Source organism: Harpia harpyja, chromosome 2 (genome assembly GCF_026419915.1).
Source record: "Harpia harpyja isolate bHarHar1 chromosome 2, bHarHar1 primary haplotype, whole genome shotgun sequence".
Taxonomy (NCBI): Eukaryota; Metazoa; Chordata; class Aves; order Accipitriformes; family Accipitridae; genus Harpia; species Harpia harpyja.
In genome coordinates, this window is record NC_068941.1 from 30,546,451 (window position 1) to 30,566,006 (window position 19,556).

A 19,556-nucleotide genomic window follows, 5' to 3' on the forward strand; every position below is an offset into this window, starting at 1 on the left:
CCACCACCACTGACAGGGACAGTCCCAGGATGGGCAAAAACTTGTCAAATACCTAACGGTGTGTCCTCTACCACTTCCTGGGCTACAGACTACTGTACTCCAAGTCAGTCCTGAGCTCCACAACTCTCAGTGAAATGTGGAGCTAACTTATCTCCCAGTTTAAGGCCAATGCCTGTAGAGACTGGTGTAGACCATCTTTGCTATGGCTTCTTGGGTGGCTGGGATACTGTGAGCAACTTGAGACAGAAAGTTACTTTCCTGTTTTCACTGATTGGTTCCCTGCCTTGCTGTCTCAAAATAGAAGTTGTACTGCCCTGAAGGTGTGATGAGGAAGTGAGAGAGGACACCTGGACATCTGCCCTTGCATCATTTGGCCTTGATTTAGATTATGAGGCTTGACATAACTGGGCTGCATCAGCACATGAGGTGATGGGAGAGAGATGTGCTTAGTATTTGGTTTAGGATAATTTTAAAACCAACAACTTTAGTGGCAGAAGCTGCTGACACTGTGATTTTCCTGCACCTCTGCATGCTATGACCAGGTTTGTGTGGTGCACAGTGGCTGACTAAGACTCTGGCTGCACTGCTCCTCTCACAGTTGCTTTTGACTGAATCATAACAGACAACAGTCGGGAATGTCCCAGAAAAAAGGTCTGCACAGACACAGCCCAAGTGGGCTAGGAGTTATGATTACGAGCTCCCCTGACTTTTATCTCCTCTCTCAAGCCTCCACTTTCTTTGCATCCAAAGTCACAACAGGAGGATATCCTACCTTACTGTAGGATATCCCGTCAAACACAGAGGTGATTTCAGCCGGAGATGACACATTGACCACAATTGGGTGGGAAGAGAGCAAAGAATCATCCTTCATGACAGGAAGCACATCATCAATTAAAACCTGTTCGAGCTGCGAAAGAGAAGATGTTAGAATAGAAACAAAGGCAGGACTATATGCCTAATTTCACAAAATAAGTAGCTTGAACTGCAGCTTCTCTAGGGGGAGGCAGTTGGAAATGGAATGAAATTTCACCTCCTCTAAAGAAGGACTTTCAAACTCTTACTTTATGTCTGAGAGGGGAGGGACACATTTTTTCCTTAACTAAGATAAATTGCCTTTTGCAAATCCTGTTTTCCTGTGTGTATGATAACACCCCCCCCCCCCCCAGTAGGCAAAAAAAGAGGCCTGTATTACCAATTTCAACAGTGTGACAATATCTGCAAAGCATTATGGGCTCCTCTTGCAAAAAGAGGAGCTGGGGAGGAAGGGAAGGAGGGAGGAAGGAGGCAGGTTCACCATCCCAAGGTTTATAATTTTTTTAAAGTAATTATAATTTTTTTAAAAGATTAAGTGGCCTGCAGTCAAAATCCCATTACTTCCTAATCAATATTGACCAAAAAAGACTAAATTTCTATCTATCTAGTTTTCCTCTTCTAATACTCACTAGAATGACAACATGGAAATGGCTCTAGATCTTAAATGAACATGGTGTCTAGATACCAAAAGGTCTTTTAAATTTTAGGCTCAGTAATTAAAATTTTTCTTACATAGCTAGCACAACAGATCCTCTACTTCAAAGTGTAAACCAAGTGACCCAGGAATGATTTTGTTCTCAGCCTCACATAACACGGATGAGAAGAGATATTTATGGGGAGCGGGGAGGGAGGCAGGGGAAGCACCAAGTAGGCACTGTCTAAAGTCACTAGGCTCAGGGGCTAGTAGATTTTGACAATGGGCTCAACCTATGCAAAACCTACCCTGCTTCCTTCCACTGGCATATGTTATATATTTTCTAGTAGCCAGAATCTCATTACACCTGGACAGCTGGGGGAAATATGCATACTATACACCATCACATCTATTTGGGAGGAGAGGAAGAAGAGAGCAAGAAACCCCCCTTTATTCACACACTGTTATCATTCCTTAGAGTATAATGCATATTTAAGGCTACTCTCTGTCTGCAACTCCCTTAAAGTGGCTGTGAGTTGGTTTCGCTGCACAGTTAGTGCTGTGGGCCATCCACTATCACTACTTATTTTTGTGCTGTGGAGAGTAGAGGTTGTCTGAGTTGGAGCATTTGAAATGACACTTAAAATGCTGGCAGCAGCTGAATAGGGGATCTGATATTTTCCTTGACGAATAGCCCAAACTGTGGAGAAGACAGGACCAGGTTCCCAACCCTCACCAGGTCTGATAACGATCCTGACAAGTCGTTGATAAGACACTACAGCCCTTGATAAGACACTACAGCCCAACTAAATAAATAAAGGGAAATCTCCATCTTCCAGGATTAGACCTTTAAACAACCTTGCAAAATTGCTAAGCCTCTTTCCAGAATCCACCTAGGTATTATTTGCCATAATAATAACCAAACACTTGACTGACTTGTTAAAAAAGAATGACTCTTCCCTGCGGACTAAAACTTCACAAAGTTTACTTTGACTAGTTTCAGACCATAACATAGGTAGGTGGAAAAGCTTAAACCAACTTTTTCTTTATGTTGCACTGCACTATGTTATTTTTCTATAAACATACTTTAAGTCTTCATTGTCCTTGTCCAATTTTTACTGCCTTTCAAAATGTTCCCCCCAGCCCCACCAACCCTCCCCAAGACAGAAATAATTACCATTTGCCAATCTGGTTCTGCAGCATTTACTCCCAGGAACTCAAAATAACTGGCAAATCCTTCATTTAACCACAAGTCATCCCACCAGTCCATGGTCACAATATTTCCAAACCACTACAATTATAAACATTGAAAGATACAGTATTAGCTAAATGGTAAATGTACGTTTCAGTATCTCGAATCTCCACATAGAACATTCATTTGTTTACTTTTCTTCCTGTTACCAGATGAAAATTATCATAATTCTGGGGTTTAAATAGGAATTTAGGCCTTGCCTTGTGTTAAAACATCAGTTTTATTATAAAATTACATATTACTGGGGAGATTGCTAATGATTCATGTGCCACTGAAAATATTTTTAGTTTCTTCCTCTTGATTTGATGATTTGTGCTTGTAAGGATATGTTTTCAGACAGCCTCCACGGTATATAGTTGTCCTTATTTGCTTGCCCAAAAGAGACATCTGCACATGCAAATTAGTTCCTTTAAGACATTTCAGACAGATTTTCATAAGCTGGCTCACAGTCTGGACCCAAGCATCTAACTTCCTGAGAAAAACTCAAAGGCAGTAGTTACGGTACTTTAAAGCTCTAATGGAGAATTGGTTTAGCAGGGTATTTTGCAATCAAATTGTGAGCACATGGAGAAGATCCTGAGACAGAGTTAATGACTATTTTCAAGATTAAAATGTTGTGACTACACATTTGAAGCACTGTAAAAATTAATCGTGTCCTAAAACATACCTGATGAACGAGCTCATGGGCTATCACAGCAGCTACTCTCTGTTTGTTGGAAGTGGCTGACTCATTGGGATCATACAGTAGGTTTGTTTCTCTGTATGTGATCAGCCCCCAGTTCTCCATAGCACCTGTCCCGAAATCTGGAATAGCTATTTTGTCTACATTGAAAGAAAGAGAATATAATTACCACTGTATCCTTTAAGCCACTTAGCTTGTCCTCATTCTGTGTATTCACAGCCTGTTTTGCTTGCCATTTGTGGTTGTGGACCACAATTGCTGTGGACTGCAGTCTATAACCTGTCTTTAAGAAGCAGGGAACTGGCCTGCAGCAGCTGATAGCAAGCACGCTGGCTCTGCTGAGATTAATAGAGCTAGGATCAGTTGCACTAGCTGAGGATCTGTCCTGCAAGGTGATGCTATGCCACCTCCTGGGAACGTGCGTATCACACATTACTTAATTTTGGCTCCAGAAATTAATAGTATTGTCTGGGGATGTGCTGTAGGCAGTAAACCTCCTGAAACTATCTGTAGCATAATGAGGCATGTCATTGTTTGTCATACTGTTGTATTAAAAATATTTATTGACATGTTAACTGAAGTAAATCCTCCATGCAGTGAACAACATCTGCTTCTAGTCCTGGCAATTTGTGGGGGTCACTCATTTATGGTCAGTAATCAATACAGGTTTAAATGAGAATTGTGGACTCAATTGGACTGGCATTTTCTTCTGCAAATAATGACCACAGCGGTTCTATGCGGGTTAGTGAAAAAGTACAGATGGATTTAAAACTGAGTAGAACAACCAACCTTCACTCCACCCTAACAGAAGATAGGAATTACTTATTTTAATTTAAACAACTTGATTACAGAATCAAAGCTGATAGTCTGGCAAGGGCTTCACTGACAGTCAAAAGGAGGATCACAAGGAGAATGGCAATGCCAGAAGCCGTAAATCAATGTGAAATACAATATTTAAATAAAACATTATGCAGAGATATATTTGATTCATCAGGTTTGATCTAGATGACTTCTAATACTGAAGAAACAACATAGTAAGTCAAATTTTGTGATCCAACAAATCGACATTCTAAGAAAAACAGTGCAAAATCTACAAGAGCATCTATCCTCTGATACTGCTGACCTGGTGTTACCAGTCCACCCTGTAACGCAGACAGGCCCCTATCCATACACCGACATGGCAAAGTCATCAGGCTTTTATGGAAATGGAAGTTTGAATATGAAGCATAGCTGAGATATAGTCCTAGTTATTACTGGGGACCAGTGTGCAAAAGAACATATTGTACTGGTTTCCCTAATTCAGTTGTCATTGAATGCAAACAGATATTTACAGTAAACTCAGATGATGTTTTGAAAGGAGGAGGTAAAAATCTGTAATACAGGTTAGCCTAATAGGTACATGTATGAATAGCCAATAAAAGGTCTGCATAGCATTGTTAATTGTCTTCAAAGTTTTGGTTTTTTTTTTTTTCCCCATTACATTGCCTTAACTTGTTTGTAGTTAATATTTTTCCATCCTTTTAAGTTCATGAACCTAACTGAATTACCTCTTTGGAGGTCATAGGAGGGGGCATTTCCAAAACTCTGTTTACATTCCCAACTTTGTTAGTTCAAACTGCACAAATCAGATCCAGAGTCCAGATAGCCCAAGTTAAAGGATGCCCAACTGCATTACTTTTTCTTTGCTTGTTTTGTAACCATGGGTAAAATTTGATAGTGTGCCCACTCTTGTTTAGCTCTGGGTCTTTATTTAGCCCAGCAGTAGAAACTACAAATTATATGCTGGACCACATTCATCCTTCTAAGAAGTGGATGCACACCCACTTTGCACTAAGGTTAATAAATAGTATAACATGCTCTTTGGCAGTTTACATCTTCACTTATCTCACTGCTGACTTTTGTCCAGAAGTTCCCATGGAAGTGGTACATATTTTTCTCAAACTTCTTCTGGCTCTATTTTAGCTCATGATGTTCCTTTGCTGATGACACGAATGCTTCCCCTGATTTTCCACAGGACACTTTAAAATAACCATGCCAGGACCAGTGCTTCAGTTCAGCAAACTGAACTGTGAGAACTGGTAACTAAACTGTTACTGAGACCAACCCTGCCCTCATGACATTTAAGAACATCTTGAACTACATGGGTACAGTTTTAAAACATCCTGACATCATATCAGCAGTTAGCAACCAAATGCTTTCATGCTGTTTTCCACCAAAGCACAGAGACCTGTAGGACAAACATGACCATGACAGTGAATTAACAAAATGAAAAATAAAAGTATTAATAATTACCTAGTTTTGGAAGAGAATAGCTCAAATTAAAGTACTCTTCAAAGAAGTCGAATACAATTTTTGTTACATTTGCTGCATATTCTGCTGTGTGTATTTGCAGTGGCTGGGCGTAAACTCTCAGCTGTAAAATACAGAGAGACAATTAGAGCAGTCTTCAGTTAAAATAAATTAGAAGGTGGCAAGCATTGAAAAGTCGTTTAACGTACACAGCTGTAACACTGCAGGTTTTCTCTAAGAGACTGGCCTGAACACTGAATTCTGTTCCCTAACACATTTATTCAATAAAGTTTTTCAAATGTTGTACATAAAAGAAACCAGGTCAACATAACCTGTGCATGCTTTCCACAGTATGCCTAAATTGTAAAACTGGCAATACCCATGTCCAGAAGCTCACAGTGGCCAAGCTTGGAGCAGGGCCTGGGTGCATACCAGTCTATCCTTCCCCAAGGCCTGGTTTTCTCAAGAAGGAAGCCTGGACAAGCACAATTGAAGGGAATCCACTTGTTCTGAGCAGTTCATTGATCTGGACTGATCCCATCAGACCAATCTTTAGGAGCACGTCTGTCCTGAAATGTGTCTGAAGCCCATAACACCTTTTCTTCAATTTCTTCCTACCTACTATCATCATAATTTCCTCTTGTCCTTGTATGTTTGAAGATCTCAGACCCTTTGAAGATAGTGTGTTTACCAGATCTGTAACTATTCCTGGACATGCTGGCCCGTGGAGGTCCAAATGGCTGTTTGCCCAGGACCTCAGGCCATACAGCCACCCAGTCACAGCTACGGTGCCTGCTGGGGAGTTGCGCCTCTGGAAATCCCAGACAAAAATCAGCTCTCTCTTCCCACCAGGTAGGTCCAGGAAAACTGGCATGTTTGGTAGCCCTGTGTGTGATGAGTGACCATTTCTCTGCTCCTCTGGCATATCTGTGCATGCTTTTTTTCCTGAACACAATTAATGGTGTGTTGAGTGCTGATATTTCCATTCCTGAGGCTTGGTGCCTGGGACTGCTTTGGCTATTACTGTCAAGCCGTAGGAAACCTCAAGCCCTGGACGACTAGAGTCTTTATGGCACCCATAACCATGATGAGGAGGCCTACAGCTTGAAAAAGCTTTTTGGGATGTTGTCTCCACATCATGAAGACAAAGTTTGACTTCAGAATTTATGGAGTCTTTTGGGGGTCTTTCCCTTAATCTCTTTGTCCCAAAGCTCATACAGATCTCTGACCCAGAGCAGAGACATAGCACTGGAGTGTCCACTGGCAGAAACTGTAGGCTGTTCTCTTCACTGTCGCCCAAAATCTCCAGTGTGGAAAGTAAGAGATCTTTATATGGAGTGAAATTTCTGACTTTAGGAAAACCGATCCATCTCATTTTGCAGGCTCTGCATCTCTTATGAATGGGCCACATTCTTCTGGCTGAGTTGGTGTGGCTTGTTTACTCCTCAATGCTGTCTTACAGCCAGGAGTTTAGGGTCCAAACTGAGCAATGAAGCTGGCCTACTCTAGGAGACCTCTTGGAGCCTGACAACACATTGATTTCAATACCATAAAATTACACTTCCTCCAACAAGAGAGGAGGATGGGAAAGTGGTCAGAAATAAAGCTGGAATGAAAAAACAAAACCAAAAAAAGCTTATGAAATTCAATCAGGAATCCATTCCAGCCAGGGGATTTCCCTCAGGATCAGTTTGCAATTACTATCTGCAATTTCCACTTCAGTAAGCTCTTTACTCAATTTAGCAGTGTTCGGTCCCCTAGCTGATCCATATTAATGGTTTCCAAAACCTTCAGCATGCACTAGAACTGACTTTGGGTTTCATTTGTATAATCTCCTCTGTGATTTTCCAAACCAGGCATTTGGTACCTGACAGGTAATCAGCTCAGGAGCATAGTTTCCAGCTGTAGGCACATTTCCCACCATTGATTCCATTGAAGTCTTTGTTAGGGCAGCAGCTTGCAGAGCGAACAACAGAGTTTTTAAATAATTTACTGTGTCATGTGAGCTGTACGCTGTTGCTGTTTATGAAAGCAATATATGGATCACATGTATACTTTGTGTTGGATGAGGGATTTATTGCTAGCAATTTATACAGCAAACTATGGAATGTTCTTTTCAGCAGTCAGTGAATCTAAATACCTCATTGCTCAGCTGGGCTTCAAAGTTTTTGGAAATGAACTGTTTGGTTAGGAGAAGGACTTTCTAAATATCTGACTGAAAACTCTAAAGATAGCATGGTTTTCCTGGGGAAAAGGTAATTTTTAGTGATGGAGTTTATGTGGCTCCCTTAATTAAAAACAATCTTACACATATACTTTACATACATATCCACGCTAAGAGAAAGGAAACGGTTATGATTTTAACTTCACTTAAAAACCAAGTTTTCTAGTGCAGGCAAGTCCTCAGAAATTGTTTAGTGAATAGCATTAATAAAATATTTAGTAACCAAGGCCTGAATTAGAAGATGTTTCTTCAGGCAACCTCTGTACTGACATGAATACCCCTGCTTCTACACACACACACTAATTACCATGTTTCAGTGAACACTCCCTTCTATTTAGAAAAGCTACAACCAGTCAGGAACATTGTGGGCTTTACCGTTTTGCTTGTGGAAAAAACCCAAATATTGACCTCAGAGCCATATTCTGGAGCATGGCATGGATAAGCAGAGAATATTAACTTTTGCATCTAGAAAATAAAGAGTTTTACATATGTCTTCAGCACTTTTTTTTCCTACCGCACTATGTTCTACAAAAGCTGCACAAATTCTGATTCTTAAAATAACTAAACTCTAGAGAATATCTATCGAGGCCAAATAACCAAAGTCCTGTCCCTGGTAGTGAGCGGAACAGCTGCACTGAAGAGCATTTGGTTAACAAAATTGTGTGGCTGGCTGGCTTAAAACATTCTCCTGTTTTGCAAATTACTTAGCCAAACAATAGGGATCTAAGAATATTGCATCACTATCTCAAACCAGGCTCCAATTGCTTGGGTAAGTGTAATTTAGCCTTAGTTATCTGTCAAGAAATAATATATGTGTACAGCATGATGCTAGAGAGGGTGTAGAGGAGGGATGCCTCAGCACAGCACTGTGCCAGGAAGTCTTCGCTAAGAACTGGATCAGCACTTTGGATATTTATATGAGGCAGATTTTCACATCAGTGGACAGCCTTAAGTAGGGAAGGATTTGCTGAGCTTTTTCGGATAGAGAAACTCAAGAAGAGCTTACTTGCTAGGGGAACAGTGGTCTGGCTGGGGCTTTGCTCTAGATTCCCTGTCCATTGGTGTCACTGCCTCCAGAAGAGGAGAAAAGGGCTGCCAGCTCAGCTGAACCTCAAGACCATGTGTTACACCCCTAAGAGGAAAGGAAGGGGAAGCAGCAAGAGCATACAGCCCTGGAATCACCCTCTGTCTTGGATGAAATAAATAATTAACAGTGGGTTGAGCATCCCAGACTAGGTTTAGGCTAAATGAGGAGTATATGTTGAGGGGCAAATTGTATTTAAGCTTTCAGGTTGTGATTCAACATAATGTCTTGTGATGTCTTTATGCCTGATCAGCTGCACCTTCAGGAGATTTGAATCTAAGCGAGAACTAGATTGGACTGCCTGTTGCATCTAAATAAAGGAGCTATTTTAATTTTATATGGATTCAGATTCAAACATATGTACTTCATTAGGGCATCTACCAAATATTCAGCTGTTTAGGCAGGCACTATCACTTCTATACTTATTTGTAAAGAACTTACACTGGGCAGTTGCCTTTAGCCACTGTTGTAAAATAAATAATATTAGAACCAATACATAATGGCACACAGCATTGTAGTCCTATGTCTCCATGACTGTAAATAGGAAGACATCGAGTGCATAGATTCACACCTTTTAACCCACAGAAAACTGTAAAGTAGTTGGATCCATGGCCTGTGAATCTCTTGTACTCCTGGATTTGTACATTTCCTCAGACTCTGGGCTTCAACTCAGGGATGAGGTTGGAGAAATAGTGCTCCTTCCTCACCCATGTGCCTGTATGGGAGGTACTGACTGGGATTTCACCAAGATGGGAGACAGGGAAGGACTGCAAAACACTGTATGTAGTCAAGGTCAGAGGGACCACTGTGAACACCCAATCTGATAAAATAGGCTGCATCAAATAGGCTATAGGAAAGGGAAAAGTATGTTCCTGTTTGTATTATAAAAAGAGATGTTTCTTTTTTTTTTTTCAAAATGCAAATCACAGTACATCTGTCATCTGAACCATGTTCAGGCTGCAACAGAACTTACAGGTTTTCCACTAGCAGATATTCTCTCTGTCCACTGGAACTGGTGCACTGCAAAGCATACCAAGTAAGTGCTCATGGGAACTGACTTCTCAAAAGTTGTCTGAGTCCAGCCACTGCCCAGCTGTATAGTTTTCTGCAGAAATGGAAAAATAATTAATTTGATTTTTGGAATTGCAAACATATGCAGAAAAGGGTACAATATTTCTATGAAGGCTGCAACTACATAGGAATGATAAATCACCTCTTCTGGCAACCCATTGCCAATGGCATGAGAACAGACAATACGTTTTTTCTGCAATACACAAAATGGGACTTTGTTTTTCTGCACTAAATAAGTCTACCTGGTTCTAATTTTAATCAAGGATTTGAAATCATTCACATGCACAGGAATTTTGCCAACAGGAGTTTTCCAGTGTATGCTAGTGTGTTTTGTTCTTGAAATAGTTACACTAAGTAACATCCCTTTGGACAGATCAGAGAAGAGACTGGATTCTCTCCTCTCTTAAGTACATGTGTCATGTAGGAGCCAGACATTGCTGGGATGCTACTTAGAATAAAGTCCAGTGTAATGAATCTGTCCTGAACTCATTCAGATACAAATTAGCACTGCTAATTGGTGGATTGTTTAATCCTACATAAGGTTTAGTACTGCTTATAGTTTTTATTTTGTAAATCAGTTAAAAACCATTCCTGATTTTCCCAAATGTCCTTAACTCTCAGCTGAACTATATGACCAAACCTGCAACCTGTTGTATGTGATTCATCCTCTAAATACTTATTTCTGCTATTCATTATCTGCTATTGCCTGTCTGATAATTATTTTGTGCTTCTGACTGGATAACTAACTTAAGTAGGACAAAAGCAAACAGCATATAAAAGACATTAACCTTCTTCTAGAGATACAATACTTAATGAGATTTGTTTGTTATAAATACAATATAAATAAAGCACAGATAATGAATCTTACGGGTAATATGATTCCATGAGCAAAAAACCCCTTTTCACGGATATTCACAAACCCTTTTTCGTAGAGATAATTGCAATCTACTTTTCCATTATTTGACTCATTTTGACTCTATTTTGATATCTTTTTCTTTCAACAAAGTCAGGACTTCAGTGGAAAAAAAGTTTAAAAAAATTCACTCCAGTGAAAAATGCAAATGAAATGTACAAGTTTCTGATTTTGCTATGTAGATTATGAAGCTCCACACCACCAAAACTACTACAGGACATGTAAATGTAACACACAACGTGCTTTGCATTTACAAACTATTACATTTCCATCTGTTGAAAAGATTTCCCAAACATCTTTCACTACTAAGAACAGAGCTACTGACCTTGTGAGTGCACCAGATTAAAAAGTGCCCTGCTATCATCCATTAGTAAAACCTGAGTATGAACCCAGTATAACCTACATTTCCCTGCCTGTACTTGGATTTTAGCAAATTAATTAACAAGCAGTAGCTAGCTCTTTGAAAGCTTATTTTTGTCTGTTCATACTAGAGGCAAGGTCCACATGTAAAGGTGTAAAGTAAATCCCCAAACCCACTAAATCTTGGTAACATCTAGTCTCATCCCCTCATCTTTCTTGCCAGTACTCTCGTTTATTTGAGGTCTGTGAAGAAAGGTACAGCAAACACTCTCCTTTCACATGTTTTTCATCAAACTGCCTGGTGCTCTTTTAGGTATCATAGAAGTATTTTTAATAACAATAGGTTAGAGCTTTAAATTTGCAAAGGGTCTGGGACGCAGCTGTATTGGATTGGTAATAGTTCTCTCAGCTGCATTGCTAGGGGATAGTTAAGGTTTGGGGGACTCTTTAAATAAAACAGTACACAGTAAAGCAGACCTTTGTTTTCTGGGTGGGGGAGTGATTGGGAAGATGCAAATGTCAACAGCCTGGAGGCTGGAAGCTCTTTTTTTTTTATTTTTTTTTTAAACTTGGCACTTTATCTCCCACTTCAGAACATATTCATTAGAAATTATACATTGGACTACATATTCAGTTAAACTATTCATTGGAAACTCTCTCAGCTGAAAGCCATTCAATCTTCTTCCAGAGGGCCCAGAGGTAGATAATTGATGCCATTGAATTTTGTACAAAACTTGGAATTTGACCCACCAGATCCAGAAATAGATTATTTAGGAAATTACACTCATGGTGAACTGACAAGTGTCCACACCCATGAGCTGACAGATGGGATTTCAGATCCTGTATTATTAAAAATAATAATCCTAGGCTTTCTTGCTAGCAGGATCCTTTGCCATTAGATTGTGATCAGCAGACCCTTGCTTTGGACCATTATGTAGTTTCAGTGATTATTTTAGACTTCCTGTCTGGGAAGCAGCTGTCTTCCAGAGAATTTCTTCTCAGAGTCCACCTGGTTTGACTGAAGAACCTGCATATACCTATTTATAGTTAGTAGGGGATGCTCATCTAGAATATCTGAATAGAGGACCAGCTACCTAAAGACAGAAGAGATGTTTCATTTCTGCTTTGGATTTGGCTCTGTATTGCCATGTTTTGTGCTGGTGGACCACTGGGAGTCCTAACCAGCCAACCAGTCCTGTTTTATGGAATACTTATTAACTATTAGCTTTACAGTGTCTGTGTGGTAGAGTCTGTGAACGCACAGGGAACTTGCAATCCACACTACCTTTCCAGTGGCTTTACAGAGCCATTCCACTTAGGCAGCAGAGTTGGGAAGTACATACCTGTACCGGCATGTTTGAAAGTGCTTGGTACGCATCTTGATGTACAATAGATATGTTGTAAGTCGCCTTTTTGTTGGGCTCGTCAAAGCAAGGAAATGATTTCCGTGCATCTGTTGGCTCATGATCAGTAGCTGCAATGCTCCTTAAACAAACAACAAATTGGCAAGCCTTCATTATATACTTTTTAAACCTTATCTGCAATTTCTAAGCATAATTTTTTAGCAGTTTCACAAACTAAAGTCAACTACAAATATTTGTGTGTACTTCTCCATTTACAAAAGTAGGTGACATCAGAAATGCACAAGCTGACATCATACAGGTATTTGTAACACATATACCCCAAAGTTTGCCATCAGCATCCTCTAGGTTTCAGAGCAAAAGCTAAAGCAAATTGCTTATCATCAAACATTTTTAGGAGCCAGCCAATATGATAGGAATGACCCCTCATGGATGGCAAAAATTTTGCTCACCTTCCTGATGAGCTTTCCCATTGATTTATGTGCCTAAAATAAACTACTGATGGTATCATCTGAAAGGAAATTAAGATCCTGATATGGGGACGCTTACTTAAGTCACTCCATGTGTTGTTTACCCACTACAGCATATCTTGGGATTGGAGTCCTCAACATCTCCTGACAAGACACCTCAGAATTGCATAAGTGCCCGTAAAATCTCATCCTGCTTGTGTGTTTCTTTTTCTGCAGTTACCATGTACAGTTTTCTGCTGGTGCTGTTATGCTCTCCTGACTCCATTAATGAAACTGCTGGAGAAAGCATGGGAAGTTCAGATGAATATCCTAGTACATAACTGATGCTATGGTAGCTGTGTTGGAGGGTTTAGAAAGTCATCTGAGTTATGCAAAAACAGCTGGAGGAGCTAGACAATAGGGGTCACGTAAAAAAATAAGGTGAAGGTTGTGAACGTTCATATCATGCTTGCTTCTGCTCCAACTATATTAAGCTAGATTTTCTTTCCAAAAAGTAATTAAAAGTGTACATCATAAATTACAGATCTGCAGCAATCCTACAAGCTCACTTGACAACCAATTTTTCAATGTTTCTCTTGCCCTTGGCATTTCCCTGTGACGGTTAAATACTAAACTGGTCATTAGGAACTTGTAGCAGCAAGGGTCATTTACAAGCCTGATGGAGGTAATATGTCTGGGTTCTTACCATTCATGTTCATTGGAATAGTAACTCAAAAGTTCATGGGTAGACAGCATAATGAACACTCACCTTAACATAACTTCAGGCTCAACAGGGTTTCTTTTGCTTGGTAAATTGTTTGATGTCGCTCTCTACTTTTTGTAGGATTTGAAAGCTATTTCACAATTAAGTTAACTTCAAGTCCCCAGGGCAATGCTTCACAGCTATTGCTTAAAAAATTGGCTATATATTTTGACACACTTGTATCTTGTTCCTACCGACTGATAACACTGTGATATTTCTGTTGTTTTATAAGGTGATAATCCATTTATCCTCATATACTTGTGGATACATACAGACATCAGCAGTGCAAAACCTTAGCACTACCATTCCTATGGGGTAGATGATGAGAGCTCCAGGCTATGGCATGCATAGAAGTGGCACTAGAAACATGAAATGTTGTAATTTCCTTTCAAACTGTATAATGTAGTTTTTAGATAAGATTTTCTTCACTGCATGGTGGCTTCTGCCCTTCTCTCTGCTGTTGATGTCCAGATCTTTAAATATGAACTAGAGGTGACAATTGTAAATATCACTGAAGTGAAGATCTGGCTGGAGCTGCATCCAGCTGTTGTTCCCAAAATAAAACAGCACTGCATTTAGAACCATGATGAATTTCCCGCCCTCCCTTTTATTTTTTCCCAAAGCACAGGGGGTTAGTGGAAAAACCCCTCCCCTTGAGCTAATTAAAGCATTTTTCTCCCAGTCTTTCCCTAAATTCAGATTCATTGCTTCTTCTGAGAAAATTTTCTCCTTGAGGAAGAAATGCAGCAGTGCTACTTCTGTACACTAAAGAATATTTTGCCTTTCCCAAATCAATAAAATCCTAAATGCCAGTCTCCCTGTTAGAGATGTGCCCAGCCAAGTATCTTTTATAAGCTTCTTGTTCTCCTCTTACAGAGGACAGAGAGAATTCCTATAAAAGGGAAGCTATACCTTGTCACTAACAGTAATGCAAAATCAAAAACAGCTGCTGTGACATGTTTGTATCATCTGTAATATTAAGGAGAAAATAAAAGTGGGTTTTAGCACACTCCTTGAGAGGCACTAATGACTTAAAAGAACCCATTACAGCACACAAGGGCTCTTGTTGTGCTCCTTTCCCTAATACCTGAATATAACACAGTCGTAACATATTTATGCTCACTGCATCATGCAAAGTAGGGAAGGACTGCTATTCCCCTTTCATAAATGGGGAAATGAAATGCACAGACAGAGGAATAGCTTTACCAAAGTACCTCAGTGCTTACAGCTGGATTCAGGCACCCACAGGAGGATCTAGGCAGGTCTATGTATAAAATCTGCATTCTCAAAGTTCCTGCTTTCCTGCTCCTCACCCTCACACGCACGTCACTTTAAATAGTTGTGCTCCCAAAGTATCTCAAGATCCGCTTCTGGGCATGTCCAAAAGCACCTTTGTCCTGATGGGGACTGTTTGATCTGTCTGAACAGGATTTCCAAATGAGGTGTTCTTCTCCCTAAGCCTCCCATGGATCCCAGACTTGCAGGCATGTTCAGCACGTGTCTACCTGTTTTCTACAAAATGTAGTGGGAGATTTCAATCTAAGCAACAGCAGAGCCTGGACATGTGCCCAGTTTGTAAACAAAAGGCATTATAGCAATGCTTTGGCAAACCTTTGCCTTCACAGATAGACAGCCGGGGAGAAGCTCAGCCCTGGGAGCTGACTTTCCAGTGTTACTAATTTTCTCAAAAGGTCCCCCTGCTTCTAACACTGCCCAAAAGGGATGGGGGAGTAGGTTAATTACATGTTGGCTCTCATTTTCACCTCAGCCCCCTTCTTCTGCTATTAATTGACTTGCTTGACTTTTGCTATTTCCTGATCCGATTTGTATTTACTTACAACGTGACAAAAAAAGGAACTATTTGGGTTGAAATTTTCCAAGGGTGATGTCTGCCTCAGGCAAAGGTGAAATAAAAAAGCTAATTCCGGTCAGCATTGTTTTTGAGTAGAAAGCCAGGGCAAAATGCAGTTTTAATAAGTAATAAAACCCTTCCCTTGACATCCTTCCTCACCCCATCCTATCATCTACCCTCATGCCGCATAGCAGCAACTTGGCTGGCGGTTGCAGCACCACTTGGCTGGTGGTGGTTTTCATGTCAAAGCTGTACTTATCACTATCACGTACATCACCTCTTCCACCCCCACAAACAATCTGCCCAAACCTAACCACATGAAAAGCATTTCAGAAATCACCATTCACTCATTCTTATTAGAGCCCTTCTCAAGCCTAACAAACAAATTCACACACTCACGTTCCTCTCTGTATTGAGTGTTTTCAGACTGCTGGCTGGGACCATCCTTGCAATTATACCTTCCAGCACCCAAATCAAGAAGTAAGAACCTTCTTAAAGTGAGCTCACATTTTATGCTTTCTTTAGCTTATGAAGTTCTCCTTCCTTCCTCATGTCAGATGCTTGGTCCTTGTCTTCCTACACTGTCTGGATCTGAGGGATGGGCACTCACCTTTCCTGCTCTGTGACTCAGGAGACCTGCATTCTGGTCCTGCTGTTCTGGTGTTGCGACAGATCTGTTAATTTAATATCTAGGTAGCCTTCACCAATAAAAAGGAAGTAACACACCTCAACTTAGAAAGATGTTAAGAGGTTACACTTTAAAACTGCTGAGGGGATGTCAGATGCTCAAAGTGTCAAACCAAAGCACCTTCCAAGTCAGAGCAATACTGAGATGGTAGATGGAGGAAAACAAGAGGGAAAGAACTGGCTGGGGTTAAAGCTGTTCTCTACATGGCTTCTTCCCAGATCAGGTAACTAAGTTTAAGTATGAAAAATCAATGCTTGCTTTTATCTCTGCCTCTTGGATTTGCTGCTGCTGGTGCCTGTCACTGCTGCTACTCCTGGCATTGCCTGTCAGCAGCTGAATGGAGATGATACGACTCTCACTCATGACACCATTGTCCCAGGAGGGCAAACAAGTGCCGTGAAAACATACTAGTGTTTGTCTCCATGCTCTTGCTACAGGGCCTTGGAAAAGTCTAGCCAAGTTTATCTTCTAGCTGTAAAGGCTGGAATGAGTCACTTCAGAAATGTAAATATTGGAAAACGGATGAGTGTCCTCTCCGTAGGTTAACTGCAAAGAAATGCTTCTGAGCAGTGGGCAATGGCTTTTTCAAGCTTCCACCTTGAAGTAGTGCAAACCTGGGAAGTGGAATGGGTTAACTGAACTGGCAGAGGCTTTGTAATCTTTCAATAACTAGTGATATATTAAAAAGGAAGAGCTGTAGCACAAAAAAACCAAGTCGAAGATAACTTCATTGTTTGGACTTCCTACCCATAATTTAAACCAGCTGCAGGAGGGACAGGGAAGTGCTGGTTTGGATATTCCTCAGGCTTACAACATCAAGGAGGCATCATGTCAGGAAAACTATCATAAGAGCATTTTACACCAAAACTGTTACCCTGGGGAGTGACAGGAGAGAGTGGTGAGAGCTGTATGCTATTTATTGTACTACAGAGATAAAAACAGGCCTCGATCCCTCCAGCTCTCTGAGGGAGCCATTCGTAAAGCTCAAATATAACCTGGGATCAGTAGAGTTTGAAAAAGTTTTTCAGAATAATAATAACAAACCCCTCATCTCTCCTGCCCACATTCACTTGTCAACAGCCAAAGGGTTTTGAATACAGCATCTTCCTTAGGGGAAAGAGAAAATTAAAGAACAGCCCAGAATGTCAGCAAGTTGGTGAGAGACAAGACTGAGAACCTGAAACAGAAATAAAGCAGGCCTGAGCAAGTAGAAATAGAGAAGAAGGTTTAATAAATAAAAGAAAAACTGCTTTACTTGATCTGTCCGTTCTCAGTGTAGGTGGTCCTATAAAACCCAACCAGGGAACCATTCAGCCAGCCTTGAAACTTCAGAGTGAGTATATAGGGATCACTTTCATCAGTGACAGAGAGCTCTGCTTCTGCCTTCATCACTATGTACTCTTGTGGCTTGTACCCAAAGCAGTCGTTTAGAGCAATCTGCTGTCCTGAGGATTTCCGGAGTGTAGGCATTTCTGTAATCTTGGTCTCTCGCAGGTGGAGCCACAGGTAGCTGGTAGATTTTTCCAAAGCAATAGAAATACTGACTGTCCCAGTGTAAATGTCTGTCTCCATTTCAGGCTTCATTTCCAGATCATAGTGCACAGGCTTGACATAAGTGGGTAGCCTAAAATGTCTCCAGTCTCCAGTCTCATCGTTTTTAGGAGGACAGGGACCCAAATCCACTGGGGGAGGAGGGTTTGTTGGCTGATCTGTTCCCCCTGAAGGTTGCTGAGATTTAGGTCTGCTCAATCCCACGCCAAGCCCCACTGCAAGACCTACAATGACCACAACACCACAGATGACAGCCACGTGCTTTGTCTTCATGCAGTACCTCTTGGACTTCTCATCCTCAAAATCCATGCCCTCCATCTCTGCTCCCGGGTCTGTTCTCAGAGCAAAACATTAACTGTAAAAAAGCTTGTTAGTCACTTCAGCACTTGCATTCAGTAAACTCAGCAGACGGTTTGTATTTTAATTGTGTAGCTATAGCTGTTCTCTGCCCGTCTCCCCCACCTCGCTTTCCACGAGACACTCAATTAATTAAAGACAACATGCATTTGGAGGAAATGTGAATGATCAAAAGGAGTGCAGCTGGGCTGGGAGACGGAGGGAACTGACACAGAAGAACATTGTTCCTGCCGTGCTCCCCTTATAAGCAGCGCAACCCCACCCCCAGCCCCTCCTGCTCTAGCCTGAGTTAAATATAAAACAGTGCTATGTTAATCAGCAGTTAGGAGATGATCAGTTGCCAAAGCCCTGTCAGCAGTGGTCAGAAAGAGTTTGCAGATAGAGATGTAACTGCTCCAAACCCTCAACCTTTACCACTACCTCTTCCTTTTCTTCCCCTGCTGTGTCTTGTTTGGGTTTTTGAGGTTTGGGGTTTTTTTACTTTTTCCTCTTACTAGCAAAGGTTTCCTTGAACTTCCACCCTATAGTTTGTGAAATGACATCTCCAAAGTCTCAAAAATCCAGCAAAAATCATATACATCTTTCAAGGCCTTTTCAACTGTTTCCCCTCTTTTCCAGGCTCATTTACCTTTGCTGAGTAATTTGAGGCAGTCACGGGCAGAAGAATGCACAACAGAGCAATAAATTTTGATGACTGACTTCGAACTTTAAACCATGTCCAATTCCTCTCCCCCTCATAAGGCCAGTTTTCCAGGAGATTGCTCATAACCATGCATGCAAGCTGGTAGCCTGGGATAACATTGCCGTGTTGGTCAGCACAATTACAGCACTGCCTGTGAACCCTTGCTGCGAGGGACACTTCTAAATATGCAGTTATATGATTTATGTACTAAAGATCTAATTTAGCATTTACTGTATGTCATCACGATGTGGCACTTCATCAAAACAAATTAATTTAATAGAGTCTGATTCTGCTTGGGGGAACTTGGTGTAAGTAAGGCCTTGCTAGCCTGCAAGCGAGATGTTGCTAATGCAGTGTGAAAGTGAGTACAGCAGTAGTCTTGACCTTGTTTGATGCTGAACTAAAGGAACACCGTAGAATAGAAACCTCAGTCCCTGGATCTCTTAACCCTTTTTCTCTAATTATGAATCCCACTTGAATGGATTGGATTTTCAATCAGGCACATCAGTTTGGCTTCATGCCTCCTGTTTT

The 19,556-nt window shown here is 40.9% G+C and overlaps 1 protein-coding gene across 1 annotated transcript in view; it reads right to left on the reverse strand.

The window, feature by feature from the left end:
* Positions 1-18,543, reverse strand: part of ENPEP (glutamyl aminopeptidase) — a 37,252-nt gene extending 18,709 nt beyond the window's left edge. The window contains exons 1-7 of the mRNA XM_052774553.1: positions 17,691-18,543; positions 12,666-12,807; positions 9,952-10,083; positions 5,674-5,794; positions 3,367-3,521; positions 2,625-2,738; positions 773-907 (exon numbers count right to left, since the gene is read on the reverse strand). Coding sequence (XP_052630513.1) covers positions 773-907; positions 2,625-2,738; positions 3,367-3,521; positions 5,674-5,794; positions 9,952-10,083; positions 12,666-12,807; positions 17,691-18,304 — 1,413 coding nt within the window. The 5' untranslated portion in view covers positions 18,305-18,543. The remainder of the gene's footprint in view (positions 1-772; positions 908-2,624; positions 2,739-3,366; positions 3,522-5,673; positions 5,795-9,951; positions 10,084-12,665; positions 12,808-17,690) is intronic.
* Positions 18,544-19,556: the final 1,013 nt, after the last annotated feature.